Raw genomic sequence first — 25855 nt, 5'->3', positions numbered from 1 at the left:
TCATACAAATCAATAAAATTTTTCTTGATTCTCCTGTGGAATTTCACACTCAGATCCATTCAAGAGACTCGCCAAGTGGGATCCACAAAACTGATAAAATGAATTGGGCATGTTCAAACTCCCATGGCTTTTGTTCCTGCTTTGCTCCCCTCGTGGCCATGCTGCCAGCTGAGTGCTGAGATGAACTAAGAGCATCTCCCCCCTCCAGACACACAGCAGTGCTCTGTCTGCCTCTCCCAGCTTTATTTTAGAGTCTCTGACAACAACATCAAAGGACAGGAACAATTTCCTTTCTCTTCACTAATATATCATCAGAGATTGGAAAATATGAGGGCCCAATGGATTCAGACAAATTTTTCTTGTAATAACATTATGTTAGACAGGATAAAGCTCTCCTTCTTCCCACTTTCCTTAAATGACTTTGCAGCAATGAGAGCAAGAAGTAAACATATTGGAGAAAAACCCACAACAAACAGGGGGAAACCACACAGTTAAAGATGAAAAACTATCCCAGGGTACAGAATAAGCACTCCAATTCCCATGCTAATCCATCTCAAAGTTCACTGAGGTGCAAATCTTTTCATCACCTCCTCCTGGGGTGCCTGTATTGCTCATGCTCAGGATGGCAGGGCACAAAGGATAAAAATCTCTGCTTAACAGGGACTCAGCAGAGCCAGCTCACACTCAGGAGTGATGAAGCCATTCGTCTTGAAGAGTGATTCCCCCTGCAGAGCTGGGGAGACTGACGTATTAATTTGGGCCTTAACTATCTCTGTTTCATTGAGGGGAAGAAAGAATTTGTTATTTGGGTCTCTAATGGAGCAGTTTGCTAGCAATTTTCCCATTTCAAACACTGTCTCAGCTGCTAATGTGCAATGTTTTGTCAAGCTTACCTACCCATAACATAGACAAATCACTACCTTGGAGTAAAAGAGAGGGAGTGAAGCATCAGTACTGATAATTCTCAGCTGTCAGATGAATAGAGCCTACAAATGAGACAGCCACGCTCTATTAACAGTGCCACAAGCCCCTGCCTGAGCCGTGTCACAAACGTCCCTCAGCACTGGGCAGGCAAGGACTCCCTGCTGGGGATGGACAGCGAGTGGATGAGGCAGATTGATCCCTGGGTTGGGTGCTCTGTGCCCAGGGATGAGGCTCTGCTGGGCTGGCATTGCCCAGGCTGCCAGGAACCAAATAACCATGAACCAAATAGAACCAAGAACCAAACAGCAAATAACCAAGAACCAAACAGCCATGAACCAACATATAACCAATAACTAAATAACCAAGAACCAGTCAAGAACCAAACAGCCAAGAAGCAAATATGCAAATATCCAAGAACCAAATTACCAATAATCAAACAGCCAATAGCCAAACAGCCAAGAAGCAAATAAATAACCAAGAACCAAAGCCACCTCCAAGAGAGGGAAAGCAGAGCAGAGCAGAGCAGCACAAACCTGTGGCAGGACACACACCAGTGTGAAGGGTGTTGGGAAGGGCAAAACCCTTGTCTTCCCCCTGCCCTATAAGCAGGGATTTGCAGGGAGCTGGTTAAGGACTATGCGGGGAAAGAAGGAGTTTGCATCCAGCATGGTGACAAAGCCCAGGGCTGGGAAGAACTGTTCCTATTGGCAAGGAGGAAGTTACTAGGGCACATAGAAATTAAGCCAAGGACTGAGAAAAAAATGGATTATAAAAACCTATTTGGACCGTTATTTTACATTTATCTCATATTTTCAGCTCTCATATCTTATCACGCATTTTGGACTCTGATGAAGAAAAATCCACAGGTATATTTTCAGTATTTAAGGTGAACAAATCATACTTGAAATCTGATCTTCTTACTATAGATATAAGCAAGATCTGATCTCTGCCTTGATCTCTTCATCTGAGATACAAGCTTTATTCCTACCATGCACAATGGGTTTGGGTAGCTGCACTGAAATATTTACCCAAAGACAGCCCCAGATAGGAGGGAAGGAAGGAAGGAATTCTGCCCTGCAGTGTCACAGTCAGGACCTGAGGCTCATTCAGCAGCAGAACACACAGCAGCCACAGTGCAGAGCCCAAACCCTGCAGTCCTGCTGCTCCAGACGGTGCTGATGGACCCCAAGGAACAGCTTTTGGTGTCTCTCACCCCTCAGTCCTCAGGCAGAACACAAAGTGCATTGGGATGGCAGGACATTGAGGATTTCAGATGTCTGTGCTTACTGCTTGTTCTAACAGTTAAATCCTTTAGCCTCCTCTCCAGCCAAAGACTTCACCACCACTATAAAACCCCTAAACACATATGGTCCTTCAAGGCTTTTATATTGCTGCCTTTCATCAGAGAACCTGAATGACTTCCAAATAAAATTAATAATATGCAGTATAAATCCCTCTTATGGAGTCTGCCTAAGGAAATGGAGAGCTGAGAGCCAGTAAACCCTCCACCTATATTAATATCAGGTGACAAGTGGAGTTTCCCTTCATATTGCCTTTGGTGTTGATTTTCAGGCTCTGGCTGTCGAGCTCCTGCTGCAGCTCTAGACAGAACTGCTTCCCAACAACTCACCCGAGGGCAAATCTTCAAGAGATAAAATCCTATCAGCAGTGAAGTGGCTTGTCAACATAAATCTACCTAGAAAGTTACACAGATAATTCTGCTCACCCAAAGACATCTTTCAGAATGAAACCAGATGTTTTGATATGTTCCCTGATACCACAGTGTTCACCTAGAAGCAGTGCTAGTGACATTGGATCTTCTGACACAACTGCAGAGCTGAGCAGCTGCTCAGGATGCTGGTGACCACTGAATTTGTGATGGCAGTCACACTGGGAATCCACCACCTCTGCTGTAGCACGGCAATTTGGCATTAAATGTGGTACAGACAAACAGGAAACACCAGAGGAATCCACAGACTGGTATTTCACAAAACAGCTTCTGACAAAACACCAATGTCTCTCTAACCACATAAACACCAGAATGAAGCATTGTTCTGCCAAACCTCAGAGTTTCTCCATCTACCACTGTCATACTCCACATTGGTGGTCAGAATTTTTGGGCCTTCTCATCACCTTTCATTGTTATGTCCCCTGCCAGTCTCATCCATCTATTTTCCTTGCTCCATCCTTGGATGAGGATGCAGAGCCCCCCTGAGCTCCTCACGCTGCACTTAGTGAAAGTGGAAGGAAGTAAAATGACAGAAATGAGAAAAAGTTATTTATTAATCTCTTATCCAACTTATTGTTAAGAGCTCTCTACATTCTGTAACATCTGTTTTTACTGCACATGTATCAATATAGACAAGGAAAAGGCAGAGCACCAGAAATTAGCACGAAAATTAAGTAGCTTTCTGGTAGCTGAAGCTCTGTCACCTGTATTATTTTCTTAACAGATTTTGTCATTTGACAATTCACATTCCTTAAATCCCTTCTTCTTCTCACATTTTTTAAAATAAAATAAACAGACAACATGTAAACCAAAAGACAATTAGTATTTCATGCAGTAAAAAATCTGATTAGTATATTTTATGTCAAACGTGTGATTTTATGCTCTGTATTTTATTTTCTCTGATTGCTTTCCCCCTTCATAATCAGCTTTAAGAATGCATATGCTCATTAGAAACTGCAAACTCCTCATTTTGCTTGGCAATACAGGAACTTTGCAGGGAAATTTGCATTAGATAAAAAATATATGCCTTTTTGGTTTTACCATCCATTTTTACTAATTATTATTAATTTATGTTTATACTGGACTGAAGTGATGTCTCTGGGAAAAAGAGACTGCATACACACACACACAACCCCAAAAAAACCTAAACCCAAGCCAAAAACTAAAACAATCTCAAACCTACAAACCTTGGAAGTTCACTCCTACACAGCTTGTCTGAGTAAATTAACCTGTACACAACTTTTTTCTAAAAGAAATCTCCCAATTATAAAAAGTAGTGAAGAGGGTAAAAATTGATATGGTCAAAATGAAAATTATCATGTGTATGAAATCTAGATTTATCAAAACAAAACTATCTTCTTGTGCCTACAGACGACATTAGTTACACAAATTCAGAAATAAAAGTCAAGATGTAAGAAATAAATCTGCCTTGCTCTTGCAGCAGAAACTCCCTGCTGTTACTGCTTGCTCCTAAAACTGTGAGACACAGCTTTCTGTTTTCCTTAATTTGCCTCAGCACTGAAGACACCTTTATTCTTACCATTTTCCATATATTTACATTTTCTCCACTGACTATCAATGTAAAATACTTTATTTATTATTTCTTTATTATTGTTGTGTCTTGACCTCAACAGAATTTTTTTTACACATTTTTGGCCTGACAAAAGAAACTTCTGTGGAATGCGAGGAGTGAATGCCACAGTTTGCCTGGTGAGATCCAGAAACCAGGAGTCAGGTTAGACATGAGAAGCTGTCCAGAGCCAATTTACAGCAGTGAATGAAAATCATATTACATCATTCAACTGCAGGAGCCAACCTGCTTCCCAGCCAGAGAATTTGCCACCAGAGGCAATTATGGAGCATTTACTACAGTGTTCAAAAACACTGTGCTGCTTCAGCTGCAGTATTTGCTGGAAGCCTGGGAAATTATAATTTTCTTTTAGGAGGAAGAACAATGTTAAATGAAAAACTGTCATTCCTTTATCCTTGAAGTTTACAATTTCTATTCACATATTCTTAATAAGAGAAAAACCTCTTGCCTTTATGAAATAGAGAACTTCAAAGTCCATTGTTAGTAAACATGAAAATGCTGTAGTGCAGTTAATTTATAGTTTATATAACTAAAAATTAATCTTATCATAAATAGCTACCAGTGCTACATCTTTCTGTAAAAGCTTTTCTGACTTTATTTTTATTGGTGGAAAAATTATTTTGAACATACCAGTGAGTTAAATGTCCAGAAATTGTTCATAACCTTCTTCAAATCACAAAAGCTTTATAAAGATTCACAGCTGAAGTCCTAGCTCTCTTGAAATACACATTCCTATGCCTATTGAAGAACAGAGACATCAGTTTCTTCCTGAGACAATCTTTGAAACAAAAAATGCAGCAAACTTGTCTACCTTTAGGTCTGCAACACTACACAGCAATGTGGTACCCTCGTGACAGCAATTCTATATTACATTTGCCAGGAAAGCATTCATTAAAGGTAGAACAAATAGAACATTGCTTTCCAAAGTGATCATCTTGCAGAAAATTAGGCTTGTGCTCACTTTGCCAGAACCATGAGAGAACAAACAGTTATGTACATCACATTTTTCCTGGGCTCGAACTCTAGAATTTTTCCTAGGAGTAGGAATTACACACCAAAATCATGCACTGCTCATAGCTACAAAGATATCAGCCACCAGTTCAGCTATCACCAGTGAGAATGGTAAACTGAACCAGTGCAGAACAGTGACTCAAACTGACCTTAGGCCAATCCCAGATGCTGGTGGAAGAGCTGCCATCCCAGCTCACTCTGCCAGCTGCCAGACAAAGCTGTGGTTCTGATCTCACCAGACCTGGGTGCCCAAGCTGCACTTTTCCTTGAGGGACTGGCAGCCTCTTCACTGTCTGGAGCAATTCCATCAGCATTTAAACAAACAACCCTCATTTCTGATTCAAATACACCTTGTCCAGCTTTACTCTTGGCTCATTCAATTACATTTTTTCTCATCTCACCAGAGAGTGAGCATGGTACAGGTTAAGCAACAGTGGTGAAGCAAACTTCATGTGAAAAGATATAAGATCTAAGTTTCAAGATCTAAGGATATACTTTACATTCTGGAGTTTGATTTATATGTCTGCAGATGATTGAGACTTGGCTTTTCAGAGTAATTAGCCTTTCACAGCACAGTTTTCAAAGCACAGCTCCTACTGACTTTTGCTGCAGCTGTGAGTCCTCAACACTTCTGAATGTCTCAGCTGAGTCAGCCAGAACCCGAGATTACATCACTAGTGACCACCCAAGAGAAGTTTGTGCAAGTCACTTGCCCAGAATCAATTAATAAAACCACTGGCATGAAGAGACCCAACCCAATTCTCTGAACAACATTCACGAGACTATCTTCCCCAGTCCCCATTTTAAAATTTTCCTGTTTCTGCAACAAGTGAACACACCCTATATACTCAGGCTCCCTCACTACACAACCCTGATGCATCCCTAGACAACAAGAAATTAGTTCAAGCTTTCAACAGCAGCATGAGACTGTGCTGTTGTTAAACTGAATACCACAACAAATATATACAAAAAATTCAGATGATGACTGCAGCTACAAACATTAACTTTGGCATTTTCTAGCATTTTCTGATTTTTTTTTAACTTAAAATACGTTAAAAAAAAAAAAAGAAGTTTAATTTCGTGGACTCGAACCCAAAAGCTGAAATAACTAATTCAAACCATGTGCCAGTGGCTGGTGCTCCAGCATCTGCCTCCAGGCAGGAGCACCCTCTGGCAGCAGGAGGGGGGCTGTGCCCTGTATTTGGGGGGCTGTGCCCTGCTTTCACTCAGGAAGGGCTTTCACTATTATGAAACAAAAAGGCAGAAGTGGTAGTCCCTGCATTACTGTTTTAAGGTGTGCAAAATTCTCAGACAAGAGCTGCCCAGAAACCTAATCCTAAAATATAGCCTTGCTAGCAGGGATAAATAAAAAATGAGTAGATCAGTCTGGCATAGACAAACAGCATGAAAACTTCACTCTAAAGAAGGGGCAGAGGAAAAGAGTAGTGGGGTGGGAAAAGATTACTGGGAAGTTACTGATACCTGTCAATGACTGGGAGGCATCAAACAAGCGAGGCAGGCAGCAAATCCTGTTTGAAACATTCCAGTCAGGGCTGGAAGTGCCCTCACCCCCAGTGCCCACATCTGCATATTCAGGAATGCTTCCTTTCCCTGGCATAAATCAGCTGTCAATGACTGAAAAAGGATCTATTCAGCATGTCCTGAGCCAAGAGCAGCCCAAACCCCATGCAGAGTGAAAGCTGCGGTCATGGCACACATGTTTGTCACAATGTCCCTCCCTGGTCACAGGTCTGTGCTATCCCCTGCTTTGGTGGCTCTGTGGGCTGAGCTGTTATTCAGTCTGACAGGTGCTGGCTGCAAGGTTGTGATCAAGTCTGAGCAGAAAAACAGATTCTTTGGAGACTTTGCCTCCTAGTAGTTTGTTGGTCATCCCTCCTTCCCTACATCTCCCTGACATTGAGCCCATTCTGCACTCACACCACGTTCCATATTTACCTTGCATGCATTTTCTCTCACATTTTCTAAATAACTGCAACCTCTCCTTTAATTGTAGATGCTGATCCAATGCAGTGGAATGACTGTTTGTTCATTTACCAGCAAACCACCACACCATATTCGTTTCAGTGCTCCTTTCTCAGTAAATGCCTCCAGGTGCTTAATGACTTTTGTTTTCACCCAAGTAGTCACGCAAAACTTTTCTGTGCTTATTCTCATGTGTTTCTCTATGACACAGACTGTTCATTTCTCCTCTGAATAGCACAACAGAACCACTTTGTAAGCAGAGAATCTTTTATAACACTCAGCACACAGTCTCTATTCCTCAGCTTCAATTTTTTGTAACTCATTTTTCCTCAGTCAATTTGGCTGCTGCTGTCAGCTCCCAACTGAACGAGAAGCTTTATAAAAAACGAATTGCATTCTCCACATTCTTGCTACCTAGTTTATGAAATTATGAAAAAGCAAGTCTGGGATACAGATTTCTAGCTTTCCTAAATTGCTTATTTAATAGCAAACATTCTTGCAGTGAAGTCCTTCACCTCGAGGAGTAATAGAGTAACACAACAGACTTCTAAGTCATATGTGGCAGAAGGAAAATTAGCATCATATGATGCTTGTTTTATGTCCCATGACAAGTGAGTACCTGTTTTGTGATGGGTTTTTATCAACCAAAACCCTTTTAGGACTTGTTGGCAGCTTTGTCAGAGAAGCTTCTGCCTACCCATGCTAATGAACAAAGGTAGGAAGGCTGAATAGAAGATCTTTAATTAATAGTGGAATAGAGTGGAATGTAGGTCACCTTTAATAATTGTGTTAGAGCAACAGCTGTGTGTTTCATTTTTGTGTAACAGTTTGTCAATCAAGGGTTCTTACCAGAATAATTTGGCTTACAGGAAAATACTGAACTGGGGGAAATAAAAGAACCAGTTGAATTCAATGCTCCTGGGGTTGGTTTTGGGACCAGAGCTGTTTAACATCTTTGTGGTCAACATGGAGTGTGGGATGTCCAGCTCTGGAGCCACAGCACGAGGACATGGACCTGCTGGAGCAAGTCCAGAGGAGGCCACAAAGGTGATGAGAGGGCTGGAGCACCTCTGCTGTGGAGAATGGCTGAGAGAGCTGGGGGTGTTCACCTGGACAAGAGAAGCCTCCAGGGAGACCTGAGAGCCCCTTCCAGTGCCTAAAGGGGCTCCAGGAAAGCTGGAAAAGAACTTTGGACGAGGGATAGAGGGACAGGACAAGGAGGAATGGCTTAGAACTGCCAGAGGGCAGGGATAAATGGAATATTGAGAAGGAATTCTTCTCTGTGAGGGAAGTGAGGCCCTGGCACAGGTTGCCCAGGGAAGCTGTGGCTGCCCCTGGATCCCTGGAAGTGTTCCAGGCCAGGCTGGACAGGGCTTGGAGCAACCTGGGATAGTGGAAGGTGTCCCTGCCCATGGTAGGGGCTCCGAACTAGATGGTCTTTAGGATTGCTTCTAACCCAAAACATTCCATGATCTCATGACTTTATGCTTTGTCACAGTAGATTTTGCTGTACACCAATATTTCTACAGCAACAAGAAGCTGGATGAGTCCAGTGACCATACAAATATTTGAATTTATACTGTGTAGACTGAAAAAGCTGTCTGGATATCAGAAAACTCTGTATTACAAGAACCTAAATAGGAAAAGAATTGATCTGCATTCCCTGTGGACTAACTACAAACAAAATAGTTTAATGTAACAGTGTTTGAGGACCACAGGAGTATGAAGTCATGGACACAGAAATAGATGGTTCCAATTCCTAAAGGTAGTAAAGGCAAACAAGTCTGTAAAACCAGCATCTGATTTCACAACACAAGTCACAAAACTGTTAAAGAATTGGAAATAACAATGTGAAAGACAAGAAATAGAAGGTAAATCAGCAGGGACAATATGCTCTGATGTTCTAATTCATTATAAATGCATCCTTCCAAGCTAACAAGATGTCCTTCCATCTCTTGGGGAAATCACTGACTAGAAATAAAAAAGGACTGTGTATTTTCATTTACTGACCACAAAACTTCAATTCCAAGTTTGTGAAATATAAACACAATCTGAACTTAAGGCACCAAGAACTTTATCTTGCTTTCAGGTAGGGCAGAGTCAAACTATCTTAATTTCCATTTAGAAATGGTTTGAGCCCTTAGATCAAAAGAACAAATCAAAGAGAACAACTACAATACACCTGATAACTACTTAGAACAGTTTTTAAAATACATGCCTTTCTTCCACACAGGAGGCTGTGATGTGGAATACAAACGGAGAGATATGGAAAAGACTTGTGTCTTGTCAGACTGGCACTTACATTTCCCAAATGTCCTCTGGGAGGTTGGCTGGGATCTCTGTCAAGCCCCTTCCCCGACAATCCACCACGTTGTTGCTGCAGGTGCAGGCAGAAGGGCAAGAGATGGAGCTGGCACTGCACGATGGGGGCTCAGACTGGGAACCTGAGGCACAAGGAGCACATCAAATGTTGGGTTTAAAAAGTGATCGGCTGAGATTGTAACAACAAAATACATCAGGCTCTGAGTGTTCCAGATCCTCTTACTAGATAAAGTAATGACTTATTTGCAAGTGAATATAAGGCTCTGCAAATCAACTGCAGAGAAAATGTGTCAAAGAGCACTGTGTTCTTATTCCTCCTCAGTCTCCACTCTACCCATCTCTTTCCCTCGTGGACACTTCTTTGGTATCCTCTGTGATCAGCCATATCAAGATTTTCATAAGAAGCCTTAGGATCAAGCAATATTTCTAAAAGTTATCTTCGCCTAGAAATTTCCATCACACAAACACTTCTTGAGTACTTTTACATGCTGAGAGAAAACTGTCATCAACGATGAGTTATGTATTTTGCAATGAGACAACCTGTTAAGGTGTGAAGACTGGGGATATAATGCAAGTTTTTTCAAGATTAGACAATGCAGTTAATGGAAACAAAAAAAGAATTTAGAAAAACAGGAGTTCAAACCTTCAAACCCTTGCTTAAGCTAGACACGAAGACACAAAGGTACTCACAGAGGAAGGGTGTAGCACGAGGACATTGCTCTACACAAATTCTAGTCAATTCATTAGATTCAGGCTTAATTAAGTGTCATTACGGTTTTTTGAAACTGTAGCAATTATGTCAATTTTACTCAAATGGTTATGATTCCTACATTTAAAGTTTTGATACATGCATACATTTAGCCATAGATAAAATGGGTTTGCTATGCTAATTGAGGTTATCAAGATGTAGCAGTTATTGGTTTATTTATAGTGAGTCATATTTCCAAAGAACATTCAAGACAAGAAGCCTCAAGTATCTTTATGTTGAGATACAGATGGCTAAATCTGAAGGCTTGTGCTGGTAAGAAGTGACAAAAATTGTAAAAGATTGGCCTTTTGGGTAGAAAAATAAAAACATCGTAGTTGTCAAAACACAAATACATACAAAAATGTGGAAAAACTATACACAAAGCTGTACATTCTTGGGGTTTGTCTTGGAAAAGGTGTGTGATGGATACTTCCATGAATTATAACTACAGGTGACAAAAAGTAAAAAAAAAAAAAAAAAAAATATATATATTAAAAATATTTATTATATTAAACATATTTAACTTGCAATCCAATATTCATTATGACAACTAAAATTTTATAAAAATGCAACATTCCTATAAATTTCCTCTCTTGGTTTATGCCTCCATACCTGCTAGGCTTAGCCCTTAACCCTGCACAGCAGTGTCAGCTTGTATAAAATCTCCACTTGTCCCTGTTTTCAAAACCTTGTCAACAGCACAGAAAAGTCAACATCAGAAAGACATTCAGTGGCATCTCAAGGTGTCATTATTTTCAAAGGCAGATACAGTTTGAAAGGACATCAGCTGAAAATTTCTGCAGGTGACTTTACACTTGCAGAGGGAGCCCTCCTGGAAAGCAGAACAAAATTACTGTGGAATCATTCCTTCTGTTAGAATGGTGTAGAATTCTGATGGGAATTCATTTCAGTTTGTCTGAGTTCCCTTAAGTTCAGGCACACTGCCATCCACTTTAAATATTATTTTATAACCAGGAATGACAGAATTGCCTTATATTAAAATACAATGTCGAGCTGCAGGATAAGATCACCATTTCAACTGTGGGTGAAATGTTGCCAAATTCAAATACTGGGTTTGAAATATTTTTATTGGGTCATCACCTGACTTTCTGTCAGGAGAAAACCTGGTGAAAAACCAGAAATCAGGAGAAAACTGAGGGTTTCATAGCACTGTGCTTTAAACATAGCTTTCATTGATGTTAATTAGAGCTGTGAGCAGCTGCATTTTGGCAGACCAGACCTCAGAGCTCCAATCTGGGCATCCAGAAATTAGACTTTAAGAGGTAGTGACTATCTAGAAATAAATGGATCTTGCTGGAAATTTGTGGCATGGGCAGGAGTCAAATACATTCTTTATGAGAGTGGGCAGCTGCTTTCACCATGAGATGATCCTAATGATCATTTCTCTTTGCTAAAATACCCTGTCTCATTTACAGTCCACTTTCCAACCACCTTGACAGCTGCAGGTAAGGAGTTTCCCATCAACAGTCTTTCATCTCAAGACAGAGGCTGTTTTAGTGTTACCCAGAAGAATCACCTGGGCTAAAAACTACTGTAAAAACGATTGAATAATGTAATTAAAATCTAAATACATATGCATGTGGTCCACGGAAACAAATTCATATTTATCAGACAACCTGAACTTCGACTTGTTCCAGTTTCAAAATCTTATTATTGTCTCAACACAGTCTATATATGTGACCATGCATGTAATACAGTAGTTGAGTGGTAGCTATTTGAACTAAACAAGAGAAAACAATTCCACTAATTAAACATATACATGTATAACAGGCAGGACCAGCAGCTCTCTTGGGTTTATTTTCTGGCTATAGAAATGCAGGGCACACATCCCACCATTGTCAATTAACAGAATTCCTGCAAAATGAAGAGAGAGCTGCACTGCCAGCTTTGTCTTTCATGGAGTCTAAGGCTTGTGTGGGATTTTAACTGTGACTACTTCAAAAAGCATTTTCTATTGCCTCAAAATGCACACAGCCCTTTGTTGGGTTTGTGCAAGAACAAGAGGATTGTTCTTGGACCTGATCACCTACATTTTACATTTTCTCTTTGCCCACCTTGTGGTACAATGGCCAAAACCAAATGAAGGAGGAGTGAGTGCAAATGAGCTATTGCAAGCTTTTAGGGATAGGGAGAAATTACCAGATTAGGAAGGAACTTCAGAGCAATCGTTCTCTGGGAGGTAAAAAGGTGGCAACAAAGTCAATCTTCCACACAACCTTTATCATCTCCACATCTGATGTGCACAGCTATAACATCACAACCTATCACTGTGGGTTGGAGAAGCAGCAATACACTCCCTTTTTGTTAGGGCACAGCATCCAAAAAGCTGCTGTATTGCCAGCTGGAGCTTCAGGAGTCTGTTCCTGACACTGCTGCACCCAAACCAAGGGCAGGAGGGGCAGTGGGGCTCAGCTCAGCAGCTCCACAGGCTGTGTGGCACAGAGTGCTCTGCACACGAGGCAGGGCATGCTGGGGCATTGATAAAGCAGTCTGGAAAGAGAGGAAAGACACAAACACCAGCCTTCCTGGCACAAAAAGCAGGTAGCAGCAGTAGAATCAGAGACTCCTTAAGGCTGGAAAAGAGCTCTAAGAGCACTGAATTCAGCCATTAACCCAGCACTGCCACGTCCACCCCTAAACCAGGTCCCCAAGCACCATGAGCACATTTCTTTCTTCTTCATGAGCAAAAGTATATCCAGACTGTACATTTTTGAGAACTTTAATGATAAAAAGTCTTTGTGCATAAACTGCTATTATTATTGTCAAATGCTTTTGCTTATGCTTTTCCTTGGCAAAGAACAAAATACTGTATTTTTTACAGTACAATTACACATGCACACTCAACAGGCATCGAGCACATACTCCATCAGCTCTCACACAATCATCTGTTAACATAAAGTTTCTTGAATAATGCTACAAACAGAATTTCAAATCTGATTTGGATTTAACAGCTGCACTTCAATGAGGATCTATTGTTGGCAGATCTATAGAATTAAAGTACAAAAAAATCCAAGAGAGTTTAATCTGTTTAATGTTTGCATTGTTGTGAAAAGCTAGTAAAAAAAAGACTGGTCAAGAAAACAAGTCTAAGTAGGCTATGGAATATAGTTATTAAAATCAGGGTATGACTTTCATAGGCTTGCAGAGTATAAGCATACAGACGATCGAGGGCCCTGATGCAACACAGCCTCTGAAGAAAGATATTTGAAACCTAAAAATGAATTTTCCTTTTGCTGCCAATGCTTCTTCAAAAGAAGAGACATAGGAAAGACAGAAATACTTCAAGATTTCTCTTTGTGTCCTTCCCAAGTGCAGTAAACTCCTTACAGCGTGGATGCAGCAGAAGGAAATGGCCACAGACAAATCAGCTCCATTTATATTATTTCCCTTCTGAAGTTGTTCTCACAATCTGTCATCTTGCCGTTTCAGATTTTTTCTAGTACACAGCTGCCCTAGTTCACCATGTTAATTATATTTTTCTCTGAGATAAAAATCATCAACTCAATTATACATTTTGCTAAAAGAAGTGCAGAAGCCAAGGTAGGAGCATGATTAACAAAAATTACTATGTATTTTTTGCCTGATGCAGTGGAACAGCAGTGTCAATAATTATGATAGTTAATATCTGGCACCACTTTAATTTACAGTCTCACACTATATGTTAGGGAAAGAGAGGAAGAGAGGAGAGATTTGGGATCCAGAAGTTTACAGAGAAATCAAATGCTTTTCTCATTAAGTTTCTCATTGGTCTCTAGCCTTTTAAAACCAACGAACAGACAAATATTACAATTAGAATAGAATTGTCATGGTGTATAAATAAAGAGTTTAAATGTCACAGGCATCTAAAATAAATTTTGCAATTACTAAATAAACTAAATAATCTCATTTGCACTGACACCCAATTACAGCACACTAAGCAGTGTTTTATTGCCTCCTCACCTACCCAATCATCTCTGCAGCAGCTTCTTTCCACCAGTAAAACATTAGTTATTTGTAAAACACGTTAATGGATTTTAAGATAAATCTGACAGGACTTCCTGGTTAAAAACCTCTGCTGACTTTACATCATTTTCAGTATATCAAGACACGAAATTGCTGATCAATAAACAAAACACTACAAGTATTGCAGATCCATGGATACAGTATGACCTTTCTGGGTGTAATTAAATAACCCATTGGAGGTTCTGACAATGCTGGTATATCTGAAATCAATTACTACTGCATGAGCCATAGTTTGCACTGGATTCCCAGTGATATGAACTAATTTATTCTAAAACACCTAAAGCATATGTGTTGCCCCTGATTGATATCTGCATCCCAGTTTAAAGGGACATTTCAGCACAAAGTCCTGCAGACAGAGATGGGCAAGGGAACCACAACTGACCACATGCAAAGTTAACATTCCTTATTGAGGGCAAATATTCCTCTAATGGACAGAATTTGTACAAATGTGTTTATCCTACACAAATGTGCAGCAAATGGTTTAAGCAAATATTTCCATCTATGGTTGTTCAACAGCTATTTGCTGAGCACAGCTTTAAGATTGATGATTAGTAACTTAAGCTCCTAATTGACATTAATACCGTTGAGTTTATGGTATGCAAAAACTTGCCAGTCATGAATATTCATTATTTGACTCAAGTTCTCTGCTTTGCTGAACATTCCCAAACAGTAAATTTATCTGTTAAAAATTCATGGCACATAAGCACAACAGTTCTGCAGGCAAAAGTCAACACTAATCAGTTTACAAATAAATATCAAGGAATAAAACTGGAAATATCCCACTACAGTGAAAAGGAGGTCTGGCTTAATGAATGAAGCCTACTTTATTCTACAAAATCCTGCTTAGCATGTTTCAAAATCTATCAGTAAAGTAACACCATTGAAAATCAGACCTTACTTCACACTATCTTATCCTAAAAGCACTAATATTGCAATTGTTTAATTAACAACAATAGCACCACAATTATACGGAATACTACCAAGAAAAATGAAAAAAAAAGTAGAACAAAGAAGCAGCCTCATCTATAGCAACTGAGGTTAAATGGGTAAATTTGTTCTTCTGAAGGATTAATAAAACAGAACCTGTGAGACAACTGAAGTCTGCAAAACTGTGACAAAGGTGTTTTTTTTCTCTCAGGGAAATTTCTTCCACCTAAGCCTTCCACAGGAAGGGCTGAAAAGTCTGGTATCTCTTATGCCCTTGAATTCCAATTCTGAGACTTTCTTTCAAGGTCCTTCTCCAGCCCTGTCAACACAGGCATGTTCTCCTAAAAGCAGGTAGAACTTAATTTTCCAAATACTGCACCAGAAGGAAGGCTGCTAGGATGCATTTGGTTCTCTGGGTTTGGACACTGCCTGCTCCTCCAAAGACTAAAAAAATTCTAACAGAAAGTCTTAAAAGATGTAGAGCTTCTGCAGCTCAAATGGTGTCCATGCACAGTCATCTCATTAATGCCAATTCCACAATTTGTATCAGCACTCTTGAAGGTGCATATGAAGTGACATTTAAAAATAGGTCCAGAAATAATACAGTGAACTTATAAATATATTCAAGCATAAAAATGAAGAGGAACATAAATTATTTAAGTGAAAGGATGCCACCTGTACGAGGTTAAAAGATAAATAATGGTCATGATCAATGGTAAGCCTATGAAGGGAGTATAGTTCCAAACAGGTGATCCATCGTGGACTGTTCCATGATGAAGTTTGATGAACTTATGGAAAGAACAGAAATAGTTTAAGACTACTCAGTCCTTGGGCTTTGATTTACTGCTATTTGAAAAGGAGGTTTAAATACTACATGATTTTGTTTGCTTGCACATTTTTCTTTGCTTCTGTTCCCTGTCTGCATCCTGCTCAGCAAACTCAGGGCTGCTCCTGCCATAGCACAAAAGCTGCTCTCCTCAGGAGGAGGAGGAGGAGGATGGGATTCCCTGCAGTCAGAAGCACTGCAGATTGACACAGCTATCCAGAGATGGCAGACACAGTGGGACATGTCTCTGATAATGACATCCAAGGGCTCCAGCCTGGTCAGGAGCTTCCCCATGGGCCCATCTGGAGAGAGGAAATGCTTTTTTCCAGGTCAGTGGGCAGGAACTGAAGAGCGAGGCACCATCTCCTTCCCTGGGCTGCCCTGGGATTCCACAGACCAGATTCCCTGGCATTTGGAACGTGCCAAGGAAGGCAGGACAAATAGAGACCTTTCCTGGGACAGGCTGAGGTCCCTGCCTCTGCTCTTTGCAAGAGGCCCCTGGTACATTCCAGCTCTTTAAGGTGCCTGGAAATTATAGAATAAAATTCTTACAGATCTTCAGAGCTGAACATGTCTGCCTGCCATTCCAAGGGGTAAATCCAATGAGCCAGGAGATGCCTTCAGTTTGGGTGTTGGTGCCCAGCACTGCCAGGGAAGCTGCTGTGAGCAGAGCCCAGGGAAGTTCTGGCTGCTTGCATTGGGCTCCGAAGCTGATCCTGCCCAAGCAGCAGCTGGTGCCCCTGTCAGAGTGCACCTGGGGAAGGGCAGGAGGTGCCAGGCAGCAGGCAGTGGGGAAAAAGCTGTGAGAAACAGCCCTGGGAGCAGCAAAGTCAGTGAATGAGAGGGGAAGGAGGTGCTGGAGCAGATCCTGGTTTCACCCCAGTGCAGGGAGGAGGGGGAGGTGAGCAGCCAAACCACCACAGCTGTAATGCCATTAATTCAACAGTGCTAATTTCACTGTCAATTCAGCAGAAATTCACAAAAACTGGGGGTTGACTATTTGCAATTTTGCATTTGGCCCCTATTAATTTCTGGACTTCTGCAGTCATTTTATAAGCAGCTCTATGCTTGCTTTAATTACTCTCATTAATTGTGTATCCATAAATGAGTTGCCAATCACATACATGTATTAAACAGAAAAAGTCTACAAATTTCATGCAAAGGCTTGTCCACATACTCAAAGTCAACCCTCTTCCTCTGTATTTACCATGACTGCTGTGTGAAATAGCTCCAAGCACAGCTGTGGTACTGCCATGAACCATTCATTCTGTACCAAAATACTACCAACATAACTAGTAATAAAACAAACCACTAGCTTTGGACATTAACATAAAACCTAATCATGTTATTATTTTTACAGCAACAGTTCAAAAGCTCAATGGCTGAATAATTATACCCCAACCTGCCATCATTAAATAAGCATTAAAGTGCTATACATACTGCTCTGGGGAAAAGAGAGTTCCAGAAAAAAAGGCTAATTATACTGAAAGGTAAGACATCATTTTCGGTAATAAAACTAAATTTACTGTAATTAAAAGCCAATTTTCAGCTTTGGTCTTTAAAGAAATATTAAGTGCTGCAATAAATACATATTTATCCTTCAGACTCACAAGATGGTCCCCCAAATGAAAAACACCATATGTGGCATCTCACACACTTAGCAAGTCAAGAAGTAAATTTCTTCAGTATGAAACATCATCACTGCTAGTGCTAGAGTAAATTTAGATTTGTAATAAGAAACTTAATGAAAACTGAAAACAAACAAACTGATAAATAGTGATTAGTATCTTTCCAAATTTCCTATACAATTTCATTTGAGGAGCAACTATCAAATGCACAGTATTGAAATGTCTCTTCAGACTAAATGTTAATGTTAGTTTGTGGCAGAAAATTGTAACAGGAAGTAAAAATGCCATCAGCATTCCACAAAAATTGCCCAAGATCAAATTTAAACTGCAATTTCTACCAAAAGGCTTTCAAAGTCATACTCTAAAATCCTGCCCAGGAGCGTGCCTTTAAAACTCACACTCTCAATCCTGCCTAGGCTCCATTGCAAGAGCACTTACTGGGTCTGTGGATGGTCACAAAAAGCAAGAACAGTGAAAAATGCAATGCCATGTGCCTAAGGCGACTCACGGGTCATTATTTTGGAAAAGGGTCACACAGATGGAGTGGTTAAGGCGCCTTCTGAAAGCAGTAAAACACCTGCACAGAGGGGATGTCCCACAGGCACAAAGTGACCATTCCCACACACACAGAAAGGTCTCCTCCTCCTCCCAGTTTGCTTCACAACGAGGGCCATGAGCAGCTCCTGTCTGGGCTGCATGGAGAGGAACCTGCAGCTCCCTCAGGAGCCACTGCCCCGCCCCAGCAACACCTGCATCCTCAGCACAGTCCTTGTCCCTCTGCAGCTCCCAGGAGCCCCAAGTTCCCGAGCTGGCAGTGCCTCTGTCCCAGTGCTGCTGCACAGACACACAGCTAGCGCTCGAAGCAGGAGCAGATGGGGAGTTCCCCTCCCCACGCACTTTTCCTCTGGCATCTCCTGAATGCTCTCATTAGGATGCTAAGCCTGAGGAGAGCTGGTTTATTAGCTACTCATTGTTGGTTGTCTCCTCAGCAACAGGCTGTGGAGTTATTAGGAAATGGAGCATGACAATCTCCTGAGTTCCGTGGTCTGGCCAGAGCAGCAGCTATGTTTGACGGCTGTTTGACCTCACCCAAACAAATAAATCTGCTTCCTTATTAGGGCTTCCAGTCTGCATGAAGCAGCAGGAAGCTAACACATTTTCCTCTTTATTATACCTCTGCTGCAGTCTGACCACACGAATCAGAAAATGTAGATCTTCAACCGAGATTTGAATCCTCCCAGTGTTTTCACAAAATCAGTATCAGTTTACTTAGCTAGAAAACACTTGGCTGTGGTAATAATTTCTCTCATGAGTTCATTTTAGACTGAATTTTAACTTATTTAGTCCAAATTATGCATCTTGATTTTCTTTACATTCTTTGACACTCTCACAATGGGAAGTAAGGACGAAGAATCAAAGAAAACATTGTATGGATCCACATTCCTACTGTACAAGGCTTGTTTCATTATTAAAGAAAATGTCTTAGAAAATTACTTTAAAAATCACATATTTTACACTTAATTTCATCAATTCTTAGAAATAGCAATCTCTGCTCTAGCCTAAAAAATCTTACCCAATCTTCATACTCCAGTATAAACACTGTGCACTGTAAAACACATGAAACTACTTGCCAAAACCAGAACAAACCTGGACAGCAGCCAAAGAACACTACAGATCACAGTGTGAGACACAATGCTCCTTGTTAGATGCATAGGTATTCTCTCATGTATATACTTAGGCAAACCAGAATGATTGATCACTGCAAATAAAAATCCAAATGGATTCAGTGGCTCCTGCACAGAGAGCCCTGAAAAGACCAAGGTGCTGCTGATGGCATAATTTTATGAACTCACTGCTTTGTAAACCTTCACAGCCACGCTGCTGCAGGTGAGAAAACATGTTTTAACTTCACAAAACTGATCAATATGTAAACTAATTTCAACTTCAGTAAGTAAGGAGCAGGTAGAAGAAAAATCAAAGAGCCATAATAAAACTTATATGAGAGGAAAATGAAACAAAATTACTATCATGAGGAGGTCAGAGGAGGACAAGAGACAGACAAATAGGCAGAGAGAGAGTGTGTGAGAGAGACAGACAGAGAAGGAGAAGCCAGTCCAACAGTGAAACATCTGAGCATAGGAAGGAAGCTGGGTTTGATCCAGGCAAAGACTGGAAGGCTTTAAGAGGTACTGAGCATAAGCCAGCACCCCCAGATGCTTCTCTGCTACCTAAGGGAATATAAAAATAAATATCTCCCAAAGACCAGAACACACGTTGTATTTCAGCTGACACTGTCTTTGCTTCATGCACTGTTTTCTCGTCACAGCAGCGTGGCAGTGAATGGCAAAGCTATGGTGCAGGGAGGAGAAACACATCATGCTACCTGTGTGAAATACAGCCTGCTGTCCATGTGAAATACAGCCTGTCACCCATGGGAAATACAGCCTGCTGTCCATGTGAAATACAGCCTGTCACCCATGTGAAATACAGCCTCCTATCCATGTGAAATACACCCACTATGCGTGTGAAATACACCCCATGATCCATATGAAATGCACCCACTATCCATGGGAAATACACCCCATGATCCATATGAAATGCACCCCACTATCCTTGTGCAGCCCATCAACAAGGGACTCATCCTCTGGTGCCACCAAATTTCCCCTTCTGCACACCCTACCTTGTAGGAATCTCACCAACAGCATCCCAGAGATCCATAAGGAACTGTGCAGCAGGAAAAGGCTGTTTGGAGATTTCTCCAGAACAGATGGCCTCAAAGGCAAAGGCCCAGGAAGGCTGCAGGTCAGGGGTGGCTCTGGAGGAGAGATCCTCCTGTGAGGAGGGGACAGCTTGCTGAAGAAGCAGCCAGAAGGCCCTGCTGGGGGACAGGAGTGCCAGCACTACTTGGCACTCTCCTCTGACACTGAGGGCCATCTCGTCCCAGCCCTGCTCAGCTCTGTCCCTGACCTTTCCCCTTCTCCTCACTAACACAAATCCAATCAGATGTATTTGCAAACCTATCTCCAGGCAACTGGGATGTTCACCTTCACCTCCAGCTCTGAGCCAAATGCTCACACAAGTGAAACCTGGAATAGCTTCTCCACTGCTCACAGTCACCTACAGGCACCATTTGAATCAGCACTTTTATAATTTGAGTAGCCAATCTGAAAAACAGTTTTGAAAGATTGGCTCTCAGGTTCCACAGGTATGACTCAGTTTACCTGGATATATCTGTACATAATTCTTATTTCAGCAACACTTTCTTGTGAGACTTTGCACCTAATGCTTATAAACACCACAGTGCAGGACATCTCCAGAGGGAATCCAGCAATTTGGGTTCTATTTATGGCACTTCTCTATCATTGTTCCAGTTCTTTTTCACCTTGGTATCTTGCATTCGAAATCTGTTTCCAAAGGAACATCTGTCATAAAATTATAAAATATCATTATTTTTGCATAGGGTTCAAAGAATAAAGATTTTCAATGTTGTGTTTCTTCTTTCCGAAAACTATTTATTCAGATTTCTCCTCTGAAGCATCCAGCAGCACCAGTTTTGAGCTGGAATGCTCTGATGAAGCCCATTTCACAGTGAAGGAAAAGCTGAGGGTTTTTTCCCTGTTATGATATTCCTACTGCCATAAAAACAAAAGTGCTTGAGATTCTGAGCCTATACTTCAACAGAGCAGTTGACCACCTTGTATTTCAGCTCTTCATAACTGATGCAAAGGTGGCTCTCCCTGCCAGCTCGAGCCTGGTTACAGTAATTCATATAATCTTAACTTCTGTAAAATTCCTTTCCAGAGGGACAAGTTCAGTTCACTCTTCACCACCTGTCCTAGTCTGACTTCATAGCCACACATGAACAAATTATGCTGTAAAATCAGGTATAAGAAATGTAATAAGGAGAAGGGAAGATTTATATCCTCCTTAAACTAGCTGTCCATGTAGGTTTTTGTTGAACTAGCATGTCCTAAGCTGAGTTCTCAGCTAAATCTGCCACTAAAATGAGCTCTCCAAATGAATTTCTTTTGCAGTACATTTAATTTCATTTCCCAAATGAGAGTTACAGGGATACAGTTGATGGACTGTCTCACCGAAAATTTCTTTCCTTTCTTTTAATTTCCATTATTTTATATTATTTACAAAAGCAGGAAAATCTTGAGAGAATGCCTATATCTTCTTGGTCCAACAGGCAACTATTAAAAACCTTGTCTCTTTTGGAAGTCATAGTCTGCACAGACAGCCCCATTTAAATGAGTTCTGTTCACATTACATTTCTCATTCAGCAATTATTATCTCTTCTCCTGACTTAAACAACTCATTTTCTCTCACTTCACTGTATCATAAATCCAAATAGCTGAACTCATGCTCCATCTAAAACTTCATTTCATGAGGGAAAAAAAAAAGAAGCTGTGGTTGCCTCTTTGGTAAAATTAGCTTCTGCTAATAGCTTAATTCATTTATCCATTTCTTTTATCCTTCCTCTCCCAAGACTGTTACATTTCTAAACTTTTTTTTTTTTTTAGTTAAACTTTTGATGTAACTTAGCAGATATTCTGGGTACCATCTCCACAACAGTGCAGAAGCTGCTCAGCACTCTTGAATATCACAGCTCAGAGAGCACTGTGCACAACTTCATTTTACATGTGCCCATTTCACTTCTGCACACCTCTAGGGCTGGGCATTAATTAACCATATTTAAGTGGGGTCAAAGCTCTCTTCTCTAAGTGCATCTGTTTCTCTTACTTTCTCTCATGTAAATGAAATGACAGCAAAAAGGCATTCCTAAAACATTTCCAGCATGAGCAGCTCTACTCTATTTCCATCAGCCAATCCATGTATCCAGAGGATAGAGCTTTAGGGCTCACAGGCTGGGAGAGATAACAGAACAGCTCAATTCTTGCAGTCTATCAAGGCTGGGACTCACACCAGCTCTGTAACAAGCTCCCTGTGTCACCGCTGGGGCTGCAAAACTACCTCCAAACTTACTTTTTCTCCACAGCACACACACTGCCCTGCTGCTCCTGCTGATCCTTCCCTTCAACACAACTCAGAGATTTCTTTTCACACTTTTTGTCTTTTGTTCTTTTTCTTCTCCTTTTGGGAAAATGTATTTCTGTCTCACAAAAGCCAAGTGCAAGTCCAGAGACTTAATGAATAGGCCCAACATACAGACACATGATTTGTGAGTATCATCAGCCTCATTTATCAGTGTGGAAACTTGTGGAACAGCAAAGAGCATTGGCTCCCTAAGAATCCTGTTTCAGTCCCTGGGATAAAATCTGCTCCTCGTGTTCTAATGTCCAATCATTTTTCAACAGACTGAGATTTGCATTTTCTATTTCCTTTCTTTTGTATTCCAGTCAGCTGTAGAGCTCTTCCCTTGAGAAAAACCAAATTATCCACACTTAATTGATTTCTTATGTTGATATCATTGGCAATGTTAAAGTAGAAGAAGTAATTTGAGAACCAAAATGTTAACTGGAATCCAATAATTCTTAAAAAGCTGAAAAAAATTTGATCTCCTCAACAATTTGATCTCCTCCCATACAGTTTAGCAACGACAAACCCAAACAGGACTGCTGCTGTTTGCATCCAAACACAACACAGCCATTTCCCACTCTGTTTTTTATGGGAACAGCGATGAGAGGCCATCAGCTGATAGACAAATGAGTAATTAGCACCATTACCAGAGCAGACAAAGTCCTTCTTCTGCACCTCGGCCACGAGGAAGCCGCGCAGGCCGCCGGGCGCCAGGCAGAAGGTGAACTGGCCGATGGTGCGGCGCTGGCGCAGCCAGTCCGACAGCCAGGCCAGGTGACAGTCGCAGTGCAGGAAGTTGGAGTGCAGCCGCCTGCAAGAGACACAGCAAACCCACGGTTAGTGCTGGGGTTTGAAACGTTTTTTAATTGTTTGCCCCACAAATAGAGCCATCGAGTACAGGTCTGCCTGGCTCTGCGCCGCTGTTTCTGTGGGGTCACCGTGGGTTCAGGCTTACAGATGGGCCAGGGTTTGACTGTTCTCACTGCCATATGATATTATACAAGGGTCAGACATAAATTTGTGCTATTATTTGTAATGTTTTGGGAAAATGAAGTTCAATAATGATTCACCTACAGCTGGCCATTCTAGAGGCAAAAACATGCAGGATTTAAGATTGCTCCATGGAATCACTTTGCCTGTGATTTCATGTCAGAAGGAACTGCCTGAATGTGATATCTCTGAGTGAATTCAAAGGATGGCTTGTCTAAGCCTGAGGACCAGGCTGAAGAGCAGGATGATGAATGATTCTTCCCTTCTCTCCCTCCTTTGGGGAGAGGTGGAGAGAAGGAGAGAGAGAACCCTTTCACATCAGCTCAGCTGGTTGGAGCGTGGAGTTAACAACACCAAGGTTGTGGGTCTGATCCCTGTATTCACCCTTCACTGAAGAGTTGGACTTGATGACTTTTATGGGTCTTTTCCAAATCAGAATATCTTGGGAAAAGACAGGCAAAATAAAAGGATCCAAGGCTACTGGAACCATTTCTGTTCCTGTGTTGCCTGTACAAGTTCATCCATGCTCTTTTTCCTGTAGTAATTCAACACAAGTATAAAAGACCTGGACAGGAATTTTCAGCTCATGAAAGATCCACTCATGGGCATCTCTCTGCCCAGACTGCTCCAGACCTGGCACCAGGGACTTGCAGAACCATTATCACATCTGCAAAATGATGATGGGTTCAGGGAATAAATCTCATCATTTAAATAGCTACCAAACTTCAGGTCAAAACAGAAGTCCAGGGCGTTAATTATTCCATTCCTGTAACGATTCATGCATTTGTAGTGTTGCACCAAATGAAATGATGAACCAGACTAACAATCCTGTCAGAAATGGTTAGACAAAGCATTATTCACTAACATTACAGGCACACAATTGGTGTGCACCCGATTTAGCCTTGTCCATCCTCCAAAGAAATTAAATGTCTGTCTCTGAGCTGTCCTTAGAGCACAGCAGCAGCTCAGCTCAGCAGTGGCGCCCGGGCTGACAGTGCCCAGATTTGTATGTCTGGGGTGGACAGCCACAGTCAAGGAAAAAAAACCCAAACCCACAAATCTGGAACTGAGAGTTTATCCTGTAGAGATGGAAAACACTAATCTCCTGGGAGCACTGTAAAATCTAATTGCTCTAGAAGGATGGCTAGAAGACCTTGAGTTTAGGGATTGTGAAGCTGTTTAACTGAAGCTGCAGTAAGTTGGATTTCTACCAAAATGTTTGGTTATTATGAGCCATTAATCTGCCTTTTTTTGGAAAGACATAACAAATAAATACATAATACCATGTAGCCAGAAATCATGTTAAGTAAGACATTGTAACCTAAGAGAGTCAGCATTTCATTTAAATCCTCAAAGTCTCATCCTTCCCACCACAGCAGTCAACAATGATAGTCAGGATCACCTTCCTTCTGTAACTGAGCTCATCCCATGCCATTCCCTGCACCCCTCTATGGATGCAGGCAGGCATGAGTGAAAAAAGCACAATTGCACAAAAAAGTTTAGGGTTAGGCAGTTTTTGAGCTCTGTGAGCTGGGGTTTTCCCCCTCATTAAACTGATTTATCTGAGTTCTAGGGTTTGCTGTTTTGTAGAGCAAACCACCCCTCTCTGTCTCAGCAGAGCCCTCCTTGTCATCTGCTCCTTTTTTTGCAGATATTCCATGCTTTGCTTTGGAGAGGACACCACTTAGAGACCCTATCAACCTTACCAAAGCAGCCTATCAGAATATATTTTTGATAATTATATTAATAAATACAGCCTCAAGAAGGCTTTTCACAATACTTCAAAAACATTATAAACTAATTCCCTGTGAATACAAAAAGCACTGAAGTGATTTTGCACATTTTCACTTTTCCCTTAAATAAAAAAAATTAAAAGAAATAATGCAATTACCTGTCTCAGCAGTCATTCACAGGCGCAGAGACAACAGGACATTTAGCATTAAGCAAATAGGTAGAGGGAACATGCTTTATCATAAATAAAGCTGTTTCAAGCAAAGGAAAGCAGATCAATAAAAACTAATTCCTGTCACTTCCAATCAAGACTAAAGATCGATGAAACTTAAGAACAGAAAAGACAGTTAGCTAAAAAATGTTAGCACAGAAGAGCTGA

The 25855-nt window shown here is 41.1% G+C and overlaps 1 protein-coding gene across 2 annotated transcripts in view; it reads right to left on the bottom strand.

Annotated features, from left to right (window-relative positions):
- The window catches only part of SLIT3 (slit guidance ligand 3), a 457068-nt gene that overhangs the window by 152926 nt on the left and 278287 nt on the right, over positions 1–25855 (bottom strand). For both annotated transcript variants that reach the window (XM_085073420.1, XM_085073421.1), the window contains 2 exons: positions 23403–23566; positions 9541–9682 (listed from right to left, as the gene is read on the bottom strand). In XM_085073420.1, the coding sequence (XP_084929546.1) occupies positions 9541–9682; positions 23403–23566 (306 nt within the window). The remainder of the gene's footprint in view (positions 1–9540; positions 9683–23402; positions 23567–25855) is intronic.

Source organism: Lichenostomus cassidix, chromosome 13 (genome assembly GCF_008360975.1).
Source record: "Lichenostomus cassidix isolate B80296 chromosome 13, HeHo_3.0, whole genome shotgun sequence".
Taxonomy (NCBI): Eukaryota; Metazoa; Chordata; class Aves; order Passeriformes; family Meliphagidae; genus Lichenostomus; species Lichenostomus cassidix.
This window is presented reverse-complemented; position numbering and strand designations above follow the sequence as displayed.